The 17,591-nt window shown below is 38.6% G+C and overlaps 1 protein-coding gene across 1 annotated transcript in view; it reads left to right on the forward strand.

Annotated features, from left to right (window-relative positions):
• The window catches only part of LOC108922267 (inactive dipeptidyl peptidase 10-like), a 45,050-nt gene extending 27,696 nt beyond the window's left edge, over positions 1-17,354 (forward strand). The window contains exons 15-32 of the mRNA XM_029252152.1: positions 322-476; positions 881-978; positions 2,655-2,778; positions 4,319-4,357; positions 5,478-5,585; positions 5,725-5,816; positions 5,955-6,002; positions 7,032-7,153; positions 7,420-7,471; positions 8,047-8,141; positions 10,160-10,229; positions 11,052-11,246; positions 13,274-13,328; positions 13,684-13,783; positions 15,419-15,477; positions 15,597-15,669; positions 16,031-16,104; positions 17,220-17,354. Of these exons, the coding sequence (XP_029107985.1) occupies positions 322-476; positions 881-978; positions 2,655-2,778; positions 4,319-4,357; positions 5,478-5,585; positions 5,725-5,816; positions 5,955-6,002; positions 7,032-7,153; positions 7,420-7,471; positions 8,047-8,141; positions 10,160-10,229; positions 11,052-11,246; positions 13,274-13,328; positions 13,684-13,783; positions 15,419-15,477; positions 15,597-15,669; positions 16,031-16,104; positions 17,220-17,354 (1,694 nt within the window). The remainder of the gene's footprint in view (positions 1-321; positions 477-880; positions 979-2,654; positions 2,779-4,318; positions 4,358-5,477; positions 5,586-5,724; positions 5,817-5,954; positions 6,003-7,031; positions 7,154-7,419; positions 7,472-8,046; positions 8,142-10,159; positions 10,230-11,051; positions 11,247-13,273; positions 13,329-13,683; positions 13,784-15,418; positions 15,478-15,596; positions 15,670-16,030; positions 16,105-17,219) is intronic.
• The last annotated feature ends 237 nt before the right edge of the window (positions 17,355-17,591 follow it).

The following is a 17,591-nucleotide window of genomic DNA, read 5'->3' on the forward strand; positions in this document are numbered from 1 at the left end:
TATTGATTTTTTTAAATTCACTGCTTCAATATACATACATTATCATTAATTGCAAATGATTAATTTATAACAAACTGTCTGACAAAACAATTGTAGAGAACTTCAATACTGGAAGTACAGGAAATGGCTGGAAACAAGTTAAAATTTCTAATTTATAAAGTTGCATATTTTTTAAGACTGGAAGAAATCAGTAGTACACCTATGTATTTTAGCACCAGGATTTGTTGTATTCAGAACCCCAGTGCTCTGATATTTCCAGTATGTTGGTGTTAGTGCAGTATTTTGCTTACATTTTTTCTGGAACACGCCCTTGTTCTGCAGAGGAGCTGCTGCACACTCACGTAGCTCACTGGTTGGCACCCAATGGTGCCAGGCTGGCCTACCTTGCAATCAATGACACCTTGGTGCCCAATATGATTCTGCCACGCTTTACTGGTGCACTCTATCCCAAAGGGCAGCAGTATCCATACCCCAAGGTAAGAACATCCAGAACCTACATATTCATATTCTGCAAAAGAAAAGTATAAACTGAAACTCTATAGAACCACAGTTCTTTGACAAAAGGTTCTCTGGTCTTTTTTAAACACAGAATCTGTAAAGAACACTATGTTCCACCTCAATCTGAGGAGTATAATTCAAAATAAACCAAGGAGCTTTTATTTCATTGAAGTACTGCACCAGAAATGCTTAGATAAAGTTAGTTTATCATGAAACAAATTTCCAGTGTGTGACTATTCAGAATAATGCAGAACCAAACTCTAAAATACAGCAAATTGAAACAGACGAAAACCAGACTCCCCAAAGCTTTGGATACAACTGTCTTTGCAAAAACAAAATTTGCTCTTCTAATTCCAGTTTTTTTTTCTTTGGCCCACTGCAGGTTGGTCAGATCAACCCAGTGGTCAGTTTGTATATAGTAACATTGGACGAGGTGTCACAAACAATTGAAGTCATACCCCCAGTCTGCTTTCAAAAGAGGTACTTTTAAGTTTCCCCATAGAGACATACAAATTAAATACACTTGCACAGTTTAAACTTGTTCTTTCATAATTTATTATTCACAATTTCTTTTGTTAATTCTCGTAAAGTGTAAGTACCAGAGACATTTTTGTTGTGAGAACAAAGATCAAAGTTGTTCAGATTTGAAATTGGAGCCTGAGAGATGAAAAGTGACACCAGTGCTGCATTAGTAATAGCCCTTTCACATTCTGTACCTGGTTATACCACCTTTGGCTGCAATTCTTTCCTTAACCGTTGACCAGGGAGCTGAGCGTTTAGGAAGAGTTCTGGTCCACTCCTTCGTGCCGGTCTACTTAAGTTGAGGAACATTTGCAGATCTGGTCTTTAAGTAGGTCATTCCGTAAATGTAGTTGTTTGTTTGAAAAATTCAGATGTTTATTTGCTTGTCTTGCTGCCTGATCCAACTGTACTTTAGCTTTAACTGAAAAACTAATAACGTGGCACAAAACTCAGGAATTTTTTTCATGCAAAGTTCAAATTCATGGTTCCTTCAGTGAAGTCAAGTCACATAGTGCTGTGTCAGCAAAACATGCCCAGATAACATTGTACTTCATATAGTGGAAAGTTCTTACTTTGAAATGCTGTATTTGGCTTTTCCAAATGTAACACATCCCATGCTGTCCAAGAAGGGCTATTTGTGATTGTCCTTAGAACGTTCTTCCCAAAGACTGAGGTATCCAAGTGCTTTTTTCCTGAATAGTAGATGGGTTTTCACATTCTTCTTGGTGAACAGTGGATCCTTCGTTGGCACTTGTTTCATCTCACCATTTTTGCTCAGTGTCTTTCTCTTTGTAAAGTCATCAACACTGATTTGAGCTGAGGCAAGAGAGCTCTGCTGTTCTCTTGATGTTTCTCTGGGTCTTTCTTTGAGGTTTATAATAGTTTTACTCCGTGCTTGTAGAGAACAACAGCAGAACAACAAGTGCTAGGTAGAAGTACCACTGTTCCAAACTTCTTCCATCTGATGAATATGTCTTTGACACAGTTCCTCAGAGCTTTAGAGCCATAGAACTGGCTGTGAAACCCTTGCCAGACAGATGGACCCTTTTTTCCTCTAGAAATGCATTCTTCTGATGAATTTATGTTTGTCATCTTGACATTTGCTGGCAAGGATTTCAGTAGTTGAAAAGCTGACTGCATTCAAAGAACTGGTTCTAATACCTTGTTAAAATAAAGGGGCAATAACTTCTCTATACCTGTGTTTGCAAAATTCATGGTCTTTTACACCAAGGAATGACATAAAGACAACACTGGTGTATCATTGTCTCTCTCAGGCTCAATTCATGTACTACTAAAATGAAAAAAAAAACAGATGATGTTCAATGTTAAACAGCTATGGAACAAAACTGGAAAGGGGATTAACATTTTTTAAAACAATGTGACACCATAACTATGCTGTTTTGGTTATTTATATTTGGACCATACATAATTCCACTCTTTGTAATACACTCCTTCTTATTTTTGCTCTGAAATGTACAGTATGTCGCTTTGGAGAAAAGTGGCTATTCAATGAATAAATGTAAAATCTAATGTAGATACAGAACCAGCTTTTGCACTGATGTTCATCAACACCAACATGATATGACTAAATCTAAGAAGTCCATAAGTCACTGTCAGGCTTTTGTTCCTTCTAGTGAATATTACATTGCCATGGTGAAGTGGGTTACCAATGAAAAGATTTCTGTGAGGTGGCTGAACAGAGCCCAGAACACCTCCATTCTAACTGTGTGTGAAGTTTCCACTGGAGAATGTCTCAAGGTAGTTAAATTCTCTTCTTTTTTCAAAGAATTTTCACAGAACTGTATGTTTGTGCTGTCTTTTCCAAAATAATTGCTACTGATATTAAATTAAACAGGCTGATCTCAAGCAAAACATTATCTGTTTTTTTTTTTTTTTGTCAGATCAAAGCATAAACTACTAACCCACAGTTGTGTATAACCGTACATAGAACATAATGTGAAATAACTAGATCCTTTCCAATTACAGAACCAGATAGCAGCAAAGATTTTGTGTGTTTTCTGAACGTGTTGCTCCAAAAATATGGTACACTTATACTTGAACAATGAAGTTATGAATTATCAAAGACACAAACATTTCTGTTTTTTTTTTTTAACTGCCTTTTCTGCACCATTTGATTTAATAAAAATTCTATACTAGTATTCTATGTATGTTTTGGGACAGTTGGTAGTGTAGTGGTTACAGGTGCTGCCCTTGGACCCAAATATTAACAGGTTTGAATCTCACCTTTGACTGTAATACCCTTGAGCGAGGTATTCACTCTAAAAAATTACCCAGCTGTATAAATGGGTAAATAAGTGTAGGTACATTAACAGTGTAAATCACTCTGGGGGAAAGTGTCAGCTAAATAAATAAATGTACAGTGAAAAATGCATTTCTGCTTATTGTAATTGCAAAGCAGAAGAAGAAAAGGTTCAGACAGGATAGAAACAAATTACACTATGAGGGAAGGGGGTGCAGAAGTGGGATGCTTCACAAAGTGATGTCAGTGTATTTTTAAAATTTATTTTACAAAAACTATTAAATGAAAATAAAGGAATGTATCACATAAAATCCTTTTCACTTTTCAAGCCTTTATTTGTGAAAGAACATGGCACTACAGTTATTCGTCTCCAGTTCAGCAAACATCTCAAAGCCATTCTCCAACTTGTCAGGTTTTTGTTGAGTTTATTCTCAATTCCCTCCTTCCGTACCGGAGCTACCACCCCCAGGGCAAGCTGAGGCTCCTCGACAGCGTCATGAAAGAGTTGGGTCAAATTGTAACGCTGCCAGTTTCTACGTCCGTTCTCACCTTCCTTCATTCACAAGCTCTGAACCAAGCTTACCTGATCTCAGCTTTTCCAGCACTCATCCATTCCACAGTTACCCATGTCGGCGCACTCAGCTACCTCGCTGGACAGAAGGTGCAAGGGTCCCAGAAGTAAACCAAGCACTTTCGCAGTACATACGCCCAAGGTCTAATGGTTCAGATTCCTGGAGTTGAGGGACACTCCGTATATTGCATGGACTGCTGATAAAAATAGAATAACAGAATAAAAGTTTTCTAGTGAATTTTCATTTAGTTTCTAATTATGTTTTTAATTTGGGGAACTTTGTTCCCAACTTTGTTTGCAAGGTGAAGAACAAATGTGTGTTTAAAAAATCTGTCAGTACAGAACATGATGATTGTGTTTTTGTTGGGAAATAAGGTTGGAAGAAGATAGTGTTGATAACTTTTTTGTACTCCCTGCTTATAACATAGTGCAGTACTGTTTTTCAGCTACCGCCTTTTTTTTCTCAGAAACAGGTGATGACATCAGATACCTGGCTTGACCGACAGGTAACCACTGCAAAACACTTCTGCTTCTAGTGCTGCCTGTAGCCCTCTATCAACACGGACAAATTCACAGTTAGAGCACGCTCAGCTGTCATGACTAGTCTTGAGTAGAGCTGTTGATCCGTCAACAAATTGGGAGGAAAAAAAATGCTAAAAGGCTTACTTTTTTCATTCATCACTCTGCTTTTTCACTTCTCTTCCTTGCAACGAGTTGCCATGTTGGATAGATCAGGCTATTGAGTGAAAAACCCTGCTGAAGGTCCAATAGCGTCTCCAGAAAAGCCTCAGATCACATCACATGAGACAGTCTGTCAAATACAGTAGTTAAATTCAGGAAATTCAGAGAGGGAATTGCTGTCTGATAAGAATGTCTCTGGTCCACAGCCCCATATACTGTATGATAGGAAAACAAATTTTCTCTTTGCTGTCATCCAGATTGCCACTGGAAGCTGAAGGTTCACAAACAGACAACAATAAGGCTGTTTCACTCTTTTAATGACTATTTTAGCTTGTGTGCAGCTTATGAAATTGTGAAACTGTTATCATTTTTAACCCCGAAAAATTTCTTGTAGTCATAATTGACTTGGGATTTATTTCTTAAAGTTTTTTATAGAGTTGCAATCATAAAACAGTTTAGTATATTAAGCATATTTTTAAAAAATGTTCTGGAGTGAAAAAAATGACATACGGTATATATGTTGCAATCTCGTTATTGTTACTGTGCTTTGGGCCAGATAAATCAAAACAACATACAGATCGATAATAGACAACAAAATAAGTCCACATACATAGAGTGCGGGTTTAAAGTCAAAAGGTTCCAATTTTCACAGATGCGATCATAAGGCACTTTCTAGTAATTTCCGGATGGGTGTCCAGGTATTCCTTGCCAAATACGTCAGAGTGGATTGCCCGTGTACCATAAAATTATCAGGAAAGGAGTTTGGATTGTTTGGATTTCACAAGAGAATACTTGGGGAGAAATCACATTTTTAGTGAAGGTTTCTTGGATCATTCTGTGTACCTGGACTCTAGTAAACTTGTGTCTTACCACATTCCTAGAACAAATGTGTCAAATCTTTTATTGTCTTTTTTATAATTTACCTTTTTTATTTTAAATTTCCAGGATGAAGTCCCAGTGTTTTCACAGGATGGGAAAACACTATTTCTTACCATGCCAGTTGAAAGTGGTGATCAAGGAGCCTTTAATCACATTGCAATGTTGTCTGATCAGGTAGAACCTTCTGTCTTCCTGGACACAAACCTTTACAGTTTCTACTGACATGCACATTACAGCACTTTCTCTTGCTTTTGTTGTATTATATTATGATTTTGCACACATTCCTATTTGATATTGAGTCGCAAATTTTTAGGCTGAAAGTGAGACAGTAAACATCCAATACTTAACCTCTGGAAGCTGGGAGGTCACTCAGATTATGGCATACGATGAGAGTGCAAACGCAGTGTAAGTCAAAGCTTTTTCCTTCATACTGTAAAGGATAATTGTTGTGTCATCATGTATTCAAACACTCAGCAAAACAAAGTGGAGAAAATGACACAATTAAGTGCTGCAATGGCACAAATCCTGTTTTTCTGTCCATAGATATTTTTTAAGCACAGAAGGTAATTCCTCTCAAAGACATTTGTACAGGTATGTATCTCTGTATATCTGTTTTCAGAAAAAAGTACTTGCTGTTGCTCTAACTAAGAAGTTACTGCTTACTAATTTGGATTATCATTATAAACATTTTTATTTAGTTAGTACCTTGCCGGGGGTGCGGTGGCGCAGTGGGTTGGACCACAGTCCTGCTCTCCGGTGGGTCTGGGGTTCGAGTCCTGCTTGGGGTGCCTTGCGACGGACTGGTGTCCCGTCCTGGGTGTGTCCCCCTCCCCCTCCGGCCTTACGCCCTGTGTTGCCGGGTAGGCTCCGGTTCCCCGTGACCCCGTATGGGACAAGCGGTTCTGAAAATGTGTGTGTGTGTGTGTGTGTGTGTGTGTGTGTGTGTGTGTGTGTGTAGTACCTTGCCCATGGTAACTTACAGAAGGGTATTTTTTTACTGGTGCAACTCAATAAAATTCAGTAAAATTTGCCGTAACAGTGAATTCAGTGGGGGCACAGCGGGTTTGACAGGGTCCTGCTCTCTGGTGGGTCTGGGGTTTGAGTCCTACTTGGGGTGCCTTGTGATGGCCTGGCGTCCCGTCCTGGGTGTGTCCCCTCACCCTCCAGCCTTACGCCCTGTGTTGCCGAGTTAGGCTCCGGTTTGCCATGACCCAGCTTTGGGCAAGCAGTTTTAGTCAATGTGTGTGTGTGTGTGTGTGTGTGTAAATTCAGCAGCTCATTAATGATACATGAGTCAATGCGTGGGTAACATCTGTTTTGTATAGAGGATTTACTATTTAAAACTGTTTTTTTTTTTTTCCACTGTAACAATGATTGCTACTTGGCAAAATATGAAGACCCATAATACGAGTTTATGATTTGCACTTTATGTAGTCCTGCATACTGTTCTGTGTTGCACCATGGTCCCAGAGAAAGGACATTACATTCCACTGTATACAAGCTTTATAGAGGGATGACAATAATAACCCACTTGATTTGACTTGACTTGACGAGTGTAACCCTTCAGGTGCTTTGCTGCTTGCTCCTCAGTCTAATCCATATTTGTTTTCACTATTTCAGGGTGTCCGCTGGAAAACCATTTCAGAGGAAATGTGTGACCTGCGATCTGCACAAGCAGCAGTGCTCCTACTACAGCGCAGTGTTCAGCCTCAACATCCAAAGCATGATTCTCACCTGCAGAGGTAAAAGTTCCTCGAAATGTCCAAGACACAAAAGTAAAAATAGACTTTACAAATGAATGATTTCTCCACTGCATTGCATCACATATATCACAGAAGAGAAATTATAGTGAGAAATGTACTAATATGCTATAAATACTTGAGTTTGGGTAGCCTGTGAGTATGAAAAATGTGTTTTTTTTCAGAATTTCATTACTTCCATGAATAGCATATGCTAAAATGAACCATTTTAAATTTAGTGATGGTGCCATAACTGCTTTCAACTGCAGGTCCAGATGTTCCAAGAACCTCTGTTTACAGACTGAGTGACTTAAGTAGTAAGTGTACTGCTTTCCTCACTCGCTACACTGTACACGATAGCTTTGGGTTTAGCTTTGCCTTCAATTACTCTGTTGTTTCATTCTTTTTCATCATAAGCAATCCCACATATTTAGGGAAAATGGAACTTGTGTGTTCTCCTGGTTTTTTTGTAGCAAAGGAGCTGGATGCAACACTGTGAGGTTCATGGGTAATAGTCATTTGACAAGAATTAGAAAAAAAAGCAAAGCTTGCTCTCACACTGCACTGAACATGTTCCCTCTACACACACACACACACACACATTTTTCATCCCTTTTGCTCAAACTGTTGGACCCACACCCAAAGCATGCGATGCAGCAAGACACTGATGTAAAACATATACTCACCCTGTATGGGGAGTGAAGGCAAGGATTCACGTGTGAAATTCATGTTTGAAAACTCAAACGCACTACTGTGTTCAGGATGGAGGAGGAGCTCAAAAATCCTCCAAAGTGCTCTGAAGTTACAACTTAAGCAAAGAAATGTTATTAATGAATGAAGCAAAGAGGTCATTAATATGGTACTGTACACTTTTTTTTCTCTTTTCTTCCAGATAGTCTTACTTTGGAGAATAACAGAGATTTAAAACAAGCTTTGAAAGACAGAAAAGCACCAAGGAGAGAAATCAGAACACTTGAAATGAAGAACTACGGTATCATTCATCTCTCTTTATACCTAAGTTACCAGAAGTTGTGGTGCTGACGCTAGTAGCAATTGCATCAACTGCCATTGTCATCAGCAGCTCTTTTTCATTGCAACTGAGCTTCGGGCAACAGTTCTAAAGCATAGTGGTGTCATTCAAACTCCATGCGCAAAAATAATAAAATCAAACGGAAAGAGTACGAACAGAATGCTCACTAGTTCTCCATTTGAACTCACAAAAAAAAAAATCAAGTCGAACTGTAAAGAGGAATCCCCTTTTAAATGGTACCGGATCCTGCAAACACACATGGGGTAAAAATAAAAGCCGGTGCTTGACTTAGTGACAATATTACAAAACTTTCCATCACCCTGATTTATCGATTCTCTTATTGTGAGGAAGCTGCCATGTGCTTCCACCAGTTTGATTTCAAAGCAATTTAATCTGATTTGCTTCATTTCTTCAATGTTATTTAAATTAGAAGAGCTTGGCACTGTTCAAAGCCTCACTGAAACATTTGCATGGCTTTGCTGTGTATTCTCTGTCGGTGTCATCCAATACGTTTACTTTGTAATGATCACACATACAGAATATTAATTATTCAATATGTGACATAAGTGTGCGTGACTTTCAGAGAACTACACTAAATGTTACTGAATTTGTGATCTATTTTAAAAATATTTTACGTATTCATGGATGCAGTTCAAATTTCTTCTTAGATCAGAGCGGTTACATTTACTGCCTTTGGACCCAAAGGTCGCAGGTTTGGTTCCCACCTCTGGCTGTACTACCCAGCACAATGTAGGGTAAGTACCTTGCTCAAGGGTACTACAGCTGGAGATGGGCTTCAAACATGCAATCTTTAGGGCTAAAGGCAGCAGCTCGTACCACAACGCCACCTGCTCTCATGTTAAATACAAAAGTTTTTTTTAACAGGAGATCAATGACAAAAGGCTCATTAAGCCTTTTTTTTTCACAGTAACTAAAGGCACTACCATGCCTCATTTACATTTAGATGTCTATTCATTTAACAGATGCTTTTCTCTAAAGTGTCGTAGAAAACAATATAAAAAAATGCACTACAGGAACAAAAGGATGAGCTCTGGATGCAGACATGTGATTTTTGAGTACAGTCAATTCGTCACTTACCACTGTATAAACAGCATACATTACACAAGTAACTGCATCTCGGCTTTTTAAATGATCAAAAAGTCAGTATCACTGAAGGTGTAGTGCTCAGTACCATATTGCCACAAAATAGACTACCAAAAATGCACGGTACCAAAGTACAAAAGGAAACATTTTACTTTACATCTTTTTGTGTATGAATGGATGCAGACTGCTTTATTGCTTCAGCTGTATATAAAAGCCACAATATCAATGCTATTCTACATACCCCCATATAGGTCTTTTAAAGGCAACCTTAACAAAGGTCCAACAGACAGTATCAGACAGTCTGCTGAATACTTGAGAGTCCCCCCCCCCAACAGATCACTCTAAGCCTCGCTACTCCCCACAATGGTTACGCGGTCACCCCTTGCACTTGCCAGAATTCTCCAGTGACAGATTGAGCATCAGCAACATGGTAGCCAACGAGAAAAGAACACAGGACGATGTACAAGAACACAAACACCGACTATTTACATTCATCTACATCACCCCCCCATTGTTATATACTGTATACTGTATATATATATATAGTCTGTTGTACTTGCAGTATATTATACCATATTCTGCATATTACTTTAAATCCAAGGAATTACCCATGTGTTGGCATTTGCAGCAAACAAATACTGAGAACATTCAATTTTGCATTCTACGTGATTCGAACAAACTCTACAATATTGTTCACATCATCTCTGAAATGATGCAGTTCAACTGCTTTTCAGTTTATTGTCAAACTGCTGTGGGACTAAACCCCACAGAGAAAGAAAGAAAGAAGTCCCGATATGTAACCGATGTGAGCCATCAGTGTATATTTTAGTAGCGAGAACTGACTGCTGATGCTTCTTTTTTACTTTTTCTCATAGCATTTCGAATGGAGCTGAACTTCCCAAGTGACTTTGAGGAAAACAAACTGTATCCTCTTCTTCTCATTGTGTAGGCTGCCAAGTGATCGCCCCAACACTCTTGTATTATGTTAAGTTTTTTTTCGTTATTTCTTTCAGTAGGTATAACTTTTATGCTGATTCATAGAATATCTTAAGAACACGTAATGAACGAATGAATTCCTGCAAAAAATATATTCTACTGCAAAGCTAAACTGAATTCACTTCTAAATTAATGAATTTTTTCACATAAACATACTTCTTTGTGATACTTTAATGATTTAAACATTGCAGTTGCCAGTTCTTATACAGTATTTTATTAATGAAATATTTGAGCTGTCTGCTCTGTGTCTCTATTCTTTATTGCAAATTTTCAAAAAACAATATACAACACAACTATAGAATAAATATATGTGCCACCGCTGTGACACTTAAAATAAATTTCCATAATTATACCTTAATATGAATTTCAATCATAAATCTTTTCAAAAGTTACATAAGGAGTTTCATACCAGTAAAGCTATTCTAACTTATTTTGAATTATTCAATATTTAAACTACATTCCTCATAGAAAAAGCATGACCATTTTCTGGTAATGTTCTCATGTGAAGGAAAAATGCATTTATTAAAAGATAACGCCATTTTTTCCAAAACCAGTTTTGGTGGATTATCTTTTTTACTTGTCTGTTGTTTGAGTGATTTCATTACTATCTGGATACTTCCTCTGAATATTAATTTAATCCTTTGCTTAAAGATAAAAAGATAAAAAGCAGTTTGATTTAGTCATTAAAGAAAGACTTGTGAAATATACAGAAAACAGTATTCCATATTTTTTTCACAGTAATAATGAAATTATCACCATGATGTTTTGCAGTCGTTCGGCTCCAGGTATCCAGTCGGTAGGAGATTGGTTCCAGCTTCATTGGGAATCAGTTCTCATCAGCGCTGACAGCGTCATCGTTGCCCGGCTGGACGGACGAGGATCACGATTTCAGGGTCAGAGGGTTCTGCAGGCAATCCACCGACACCTGGGGATCACGGATGTGGAGGACCACATTGTGGCTGTGCAGTACGTGCAGCAGAAACTGTTTCACACACGATTTCTCAACATATGTGGCTTTTACTGTATGTGTGTCTGCGACTTTCTCTACAACGTGTCTCCCAGAGATACATTACTAATGGTGCTGCAACCAGCTGCTCACTATAAACTTGCAGGTACTTTGTTCTGTCAATGAGTCCTCATTTCTCTATCTTCTACACCAAGAAAATGACACAGAAACAATAGTGGTGCCACTTTCTCTCTCTAAGGCTACTTTCGCATACAAGGAGAGCTAGGAAAGATACGATCAAGTTATCAAAAAGTTGGAAGCAGAAAATTGGAAAGTTGCAAATGCTTTTCCACTTCCCTAAAGATAAACAAAAGAAAAAAGGGGTTAAAATGTGTTTAAAAGTGATAAAAAAAATTGTTTTTTATAATTCTGCTTGTACAGAAAATGTTTCCCTTCTCTTAATACTCTGATTTGGACTGTTTGTGATAAAGATAAGGACTTTAAAAATAATGCTATGTAGCACCATGAGCAGTTAACACAAGATGACAGAATAAGAGAAATAAAAAGTAAGGAAATAAGAATAACTTATTTACCTGAATAACACTGGATACTGTATTAATGAGCTTCACTTTTGATATTGAGTGGCATTTTGTCACCATTAGTTTTCATCTGCATGAATAGTTGTTATTCACCCCATAAACCTATGAATTTTTAAAAATGTTTAAACTGTAATTGAAAACCAGTGAGATTTAGTGGGTTAAGAAAAATTCTTAAGATGGAGCACAATCAGAAAAATTATGAATATGAAGTCCAGTGAAAGGTTTCAGACTAGAACAAACCAGAACAAGTTTTCGGGGTTTGCAATTTTCTATAATGCAGTTTTTAATAACACATCTGTCATATTAAAGCAGAAATAACTGTACTAGGGTCCTAACCCTTTGACCACCTTGTAGGCAGTAAACTAGAGTCTTAGTCTTTACCTTGACACAGGTACTACAGGAGGCCAGGGGACAGAGACGAGGAGTAGAAATGTCTCAGAGCACTTTGGCAAGTCAAACACAGCTCTTCTTGCACTATTTAGTGTAAAAGAACAGATCTCATGTTTTCCATGAAGGAGGTATATGTACAACTGGCTTTTGACTTAAATCTGCTCTGAAATGAAGAGATAGAGACTTCCTGGCCTTTGACTGGTGAACTGGATAAAATAAGCAAATTGCCCAGTTCGTTACAGGTGCATGAACCTGCAGGAAGACAAAGGTTCTTGGTCTTGGACAGATCGAGCTGCACATTGTGCTCAAAGATGCCCACGATTGCAAGCAGCAATTCAAGAAGGTTCTTCTGTATAGATACCTGTATATACATGTTAAATGCATGATAGAAAGTCCCTGAACATTGTTACATTTCCTGAGATTCACAAGTGCTTCATAGTTTTATATGTTTTATAGTTTTATACCGTAAATTTAAATTGTATCTGTTTTTAAATTAACTCAAAATCGTGGTGGGCTTTCATGAGGTCATTGTGCAAAACACAAGTTTTTGTGTCTGCCTGACATCCATTTATGGTTGTCAGAAAGAACACAAAGTGAATAACAGCTAGAAATTGCACAACCTACACACAACCTAGTTAATGAATGCCTCTGGAATGCATGAACTTCACTGATTAAGTTGTAAAATAATATGGATTGATTAATTACACCTAAGGGGGCACGGTGGTGCAGCAGGTTTGGCCAGGTCCTGCTCTCTGGTGGCTCTGGGGTTCAAGTCCTGCTTGGGGTGCCTTGTGATGGGCTGGCATCCCGTCCTGGGTGTGCCCCCTTGCACCCTGTGTTGCCGAGTTAGGCTCCGGTTTGCCACGACCCCCACTTGGGACAAGTGGTTTCAGCCTGTGTGTGTGTGTAATTACACCTAATTTAATGGATGGTTTTTTTGCTTTTTTTTTTTTTAAACCAATGCACAGGAGTCGCTATTTAAGATTTTTCTTGAAGGCCAATTATTGTTCATTTTCAAGTTAAAAATATTTCCAAATACATGTGTACTTCTGTTTTAGGTCTTTGGTCAAGCTTCCCTACATAGATGGCAGCAGAGTTGGAGTCTATGGGAAGGTAAGAGCTTAACATTGCATTCTCACTCCCAGTTCTACTGACACATTCAGTGTGATGTGTGCAGCTAAACTCGACAACAGCCTCTGCATCCAGATTAAACATGAAACTTTTTCATCACATGTCCTCTGGTGTCGGGCTGTTAGAGTGTTTTTCACAACCGCGTATCTGCTGGCCTTCCTTCCAGCCCGTTTCTTCGTCTTTTCTGGTCCAGTTAGTGACACTACAATGAATTTGTTTAATTATATTAATGAACAAGTTTAAATATATTTCCTAAGAATAGATTTCTCAACAATCGAACGGTTTTACTGGTACCTGATGTCTCCTTTGTCTTCTTGTTCCTTCCGTGTTCCATCAGGGATATGGAGGCTTTCTGGCAACTCTGCTCTTGTTGTCTTCTGATACCTTGTTCAAGTGTGGGGTGGCGGTGGCACCAGTCGTGGACTGGAAACTTTACGGTGCGGCCTGTAAAACTGTTACACACTATACACACACACACGCAGCGATTGGACAAAATAGTTGAAAAACCACATTAAAATGACAAATTTCAAGTAACTAAATGACACCAAAGCAGCTAGTTATGGGGGGTTTTTTGTACCCCCCTCCAGTTTTTGCAATATCATTTTTCAAAGCTTCATAACTGAACCACAGGTATCTGTTCAGAACTGCTTTGTGCGTTTATTGGAGTTTTTGATAAATGGTAATGTATCAAAGTCACATGCTTCCTTTCGACTGCTTTCTGTTATTTATCTGTCAGATGGAAAGAAGCTTTTCTGCTGCAGAAGCTGAAAAACTTGTTTCAAACTGGGTATAAAAGGATGATATTGAGGTTTAAAAGGTTTTATCTGATTATATAAGCAATGCATCTGGAGCTCTGAAACTCTGAAAATTTCACAATGGTTAACTAAGTACCTCTTATGGGGTTCACCTCAAAGGTAAAGTGAGCACCAGGTACTGTTTATGAGCTCAAATTTTCTTAACAAATGTTCTAAACCAGCACTTCATCATTTTCAGAGGAAATCTGAGACTCAAAATACAGTAAGCAAAAGGGAAAGTATTATGCGTCCAAGCATATCAAAATAATAATTGAACTTACCGAAAGTACAGTCATAGTAAAATACAGCATATGAGCAATTAATCAAAAATAAAAGTATACCATCAGAAGTGAGAAATGTAAAAGTGTACAGCACACAATGCACACTGTCCTCATACTCTGCTAAGTGTAGCTCCATCCTTCCCCGTTTTCCCTTTAGAAGCGGCTCTGGTCACACCTGGTTCTTGTTTCTTCCAGGTGCAGCTGTCAGTTCAGGCTGCGAGTGAACATGTGGCTCCACTTTAACACAATGTGTCCATGTGGCTTCATGTAGGAGCCAAACTGCGCACCATCAGTTGTTGGAAGGCCTGGAAAAGTGGCTCAGAAATGACTCCATGAATACAATATTACACCTGTGCTGCGCCTGTCAGGACTTTTCACAATGACTTCTAAATTTTCCCCAGTAAATAATACTCCTCTGGAGTGCAGAATGAGTATGAGAAAATACTGAGAGGCCGAAGAGAAGAGCCCTTCTTGCAGCAGAGGTGCAGGAACCCTTGGTGAAAAACCACGTTCCTGAATAAAGGGCTCCTCAGAGAGGAGGGCTGTAGCGGTACCTTCATCTCCCTGCAGTCCATTAGTCTCATTGGTGCTTCTGCTGAACTCGAGACATAGAGTTTAAATCCCAGAGTAGGTAACGCACTCATATTTACACTCACATGTAACCATTAAGGTCAGCGGTGGGCTAGTTGACAGTGTAGTGCTTTGTGCCACTGCCTTCACATCCAAAGTTTGCCAGTTGAAAACTCATTTAATGCTGTAGTAGCCTTGAGCAAAGTACTGGTACAAGTACTGCAAAAATGACCGAACTGTCGAAATGGGTACTTTTTAAGTTGCTTTGAAGAAAAGCATCAGTTACATGAATAAACATTTTGATGAAAACAATGTTTCTTTTGCCTTCAGGTACTATTCAACAGTGCAGAAGATTGTGTTTATCTTGCTAATATCGTATCTGATGCACGTTAATCTAACTTTCGAGTATTTTTATATTTGTTTTTAGGCTCTGCATTCACCGAGAGATACTTTGGATTCCCAACAAAGAAGGCCTACAAATACCAGGTAAGACTGATGATGAAACTGTCTGCTGGAGTCCCACAGTGAAATGCGAGTGTATTTTTTTGAGATGAACTTTAAATGTTGCTTGAAATTACATGCCTTTTATATGTTTCTTTTCACAGATCTTCAGTCTTCTTCCCAATATGACCAGAACATACCAACACAAATTCTTAATTATGCATGGAACAGCAGATGGTAAGAATTATTAAATGCACCCTGCTAGACATTCTGACACTGCAATATGTGATGCTGAAGGATGTACACTTGTTACCAAAACTAGCTCATGTCACTCAAGTCCTGCTGCTAAATCCTTTTGAAAGTATTGTTTCATTTAAAGCTTAAAATGTTTCCCCTCATACTGAATATAAATAAAACAAAATTGTCATTCCGTAAAAATGAATTCCTCAAGTTACTGCAGCTCCAAATGACCATTTGTTCGAACAAATAGTAACTAAACCTTGACCATCACGTCTCTGTGTTTCTCCCAGATGATAATTACCATTCCTCGTCAAATTCATTCCTCCTACATCTCCATTCTTTGTCTCTTCTTTTTCAGCTACTGTGCACTTTCAGCATTCTGCAGAGTTGGTGAAGCTCCTTTCGACATTGAATATCAACTATACACTACAGGTATGCTGTTCATGGTGAAAACGTGCAAAAATCACAGTTGTGACTCAAGTACAAATAGCGTCTTTACAGTTCAAAATAGAAAATGCAAAAATACTCAGAAAGTGCAGAAATATTACACAGGTCAACAAAACAATATAATGCCAAAATGGTCCAAAAAACTGACTTCCCATATGACAAGGTGTGTGCTTGTAAAGACAGAAACGTTTTTTTCATCTTATTTTCCTAACATCTTCTGTTATCTAGCGAAAAGGAGCCATGTTTTAATGGTCACTTGACGACCGGAATAGGAGTGAAACACAACTTGACATCAATTCGCTTCATGGAGCTTAAAACAAATACAAAACAAACAAATACATTGTACAGTCAGTAAGTTCTAGGACTGACATTCTTTTCTCGCCCTTTGGCCTCTCCTTCAACAAACCTATGAGACCAGTATGAAAAGAGAACTTTCCTGTCTTTCTTTGTGCTCCTGTCATCACAAGGCAAGAAACACATCCTCTTTTCACATGCCTCTTAGTACAGATGAATATCGACCCGAAATTACAACTGTTTGGCAAATGTTAAACAAATCCTGCTTCATGTAAGTACAAATAAGCTCTTTGAGAAGACAGTATTTCTTATCCCCCTGCACATGCTTCAGGACCATTAGGTTTCCATCGTCCTCATTGCCATTTGATACCAAGAGCACCTTTACAACCATCCTGACAATGAACAGCTTCAGTATAATCGACAAAATTACCCAGAGCATCACCATTGTTTCCGTCCTTTGGAACACAGCAGAAGCACAGTTTTATGTTTTATTTAGGCTTGCTAAATGTGGAGTCTCTAATGAACTTTGCCATCTCTGGAGAGGCGTGAAACAGGTTGATGAGGGTCACTTGCTGGCCATTGATCTGCTGCAGGTAGTGTAGTAGCACTCATCTTGCCTGCTGTTTAATTTTTCATTATGTAGCTCCTGGTGTTGGCCATACAATGAGAAACATCATAGTGAATATATAATGTTCATAAAAATGAGATTAACTGAAGTCATGTTGGGGAGTTGGATCACTGTGTCTAAACAGCCTGGTGAACCGAAGGTTTACAGAAGTGACCTGAGTGTCTTTTTTTTTGTCCAGATCTTTCCGGACGAAGGCCATGAAATTATTTCCACACGGAGCAGGTACTACATGCTTACTTCTGTGGTCACCTTCTTCCGGGAATGTTTCCAGGAAGTGTTTCCCGTCACAAAGGACACCAAAGAAGGGCAATAGATTTCCATCTTGATGTTCAGGGGTCTGTTGGGAGTTGATAAACAGCAGGGAGTGAAGACGTTGTGTTGATTCCACAGAGATATGCGTTTGACACAATGTTACGCAAAAACAATGGGAAAGTGTGGTTTATGTGCATCATGCAGATAATCCATACTTGTCCAGCATGAGCAAGAGAGTGAAATATACCATAAAGGATAAACCGAAAGTTTTAAAAAGTTGTAAGCAGTAGCAAGAAGA

This window comes from Scleropages formosus, chromosome 1 (assembly GCF_900964775.1).
Source record: "Scleropages formosus chromosome 1, fSclFor1.1, whole genome shotgun sequence".
NCBI classification, from domain to species: Eukaryota; Metazoa; Chordata; class Actinopteri; order Osteoglossiformes; family Osteoglossidae; genus Scleropages; species Scleropages formosus.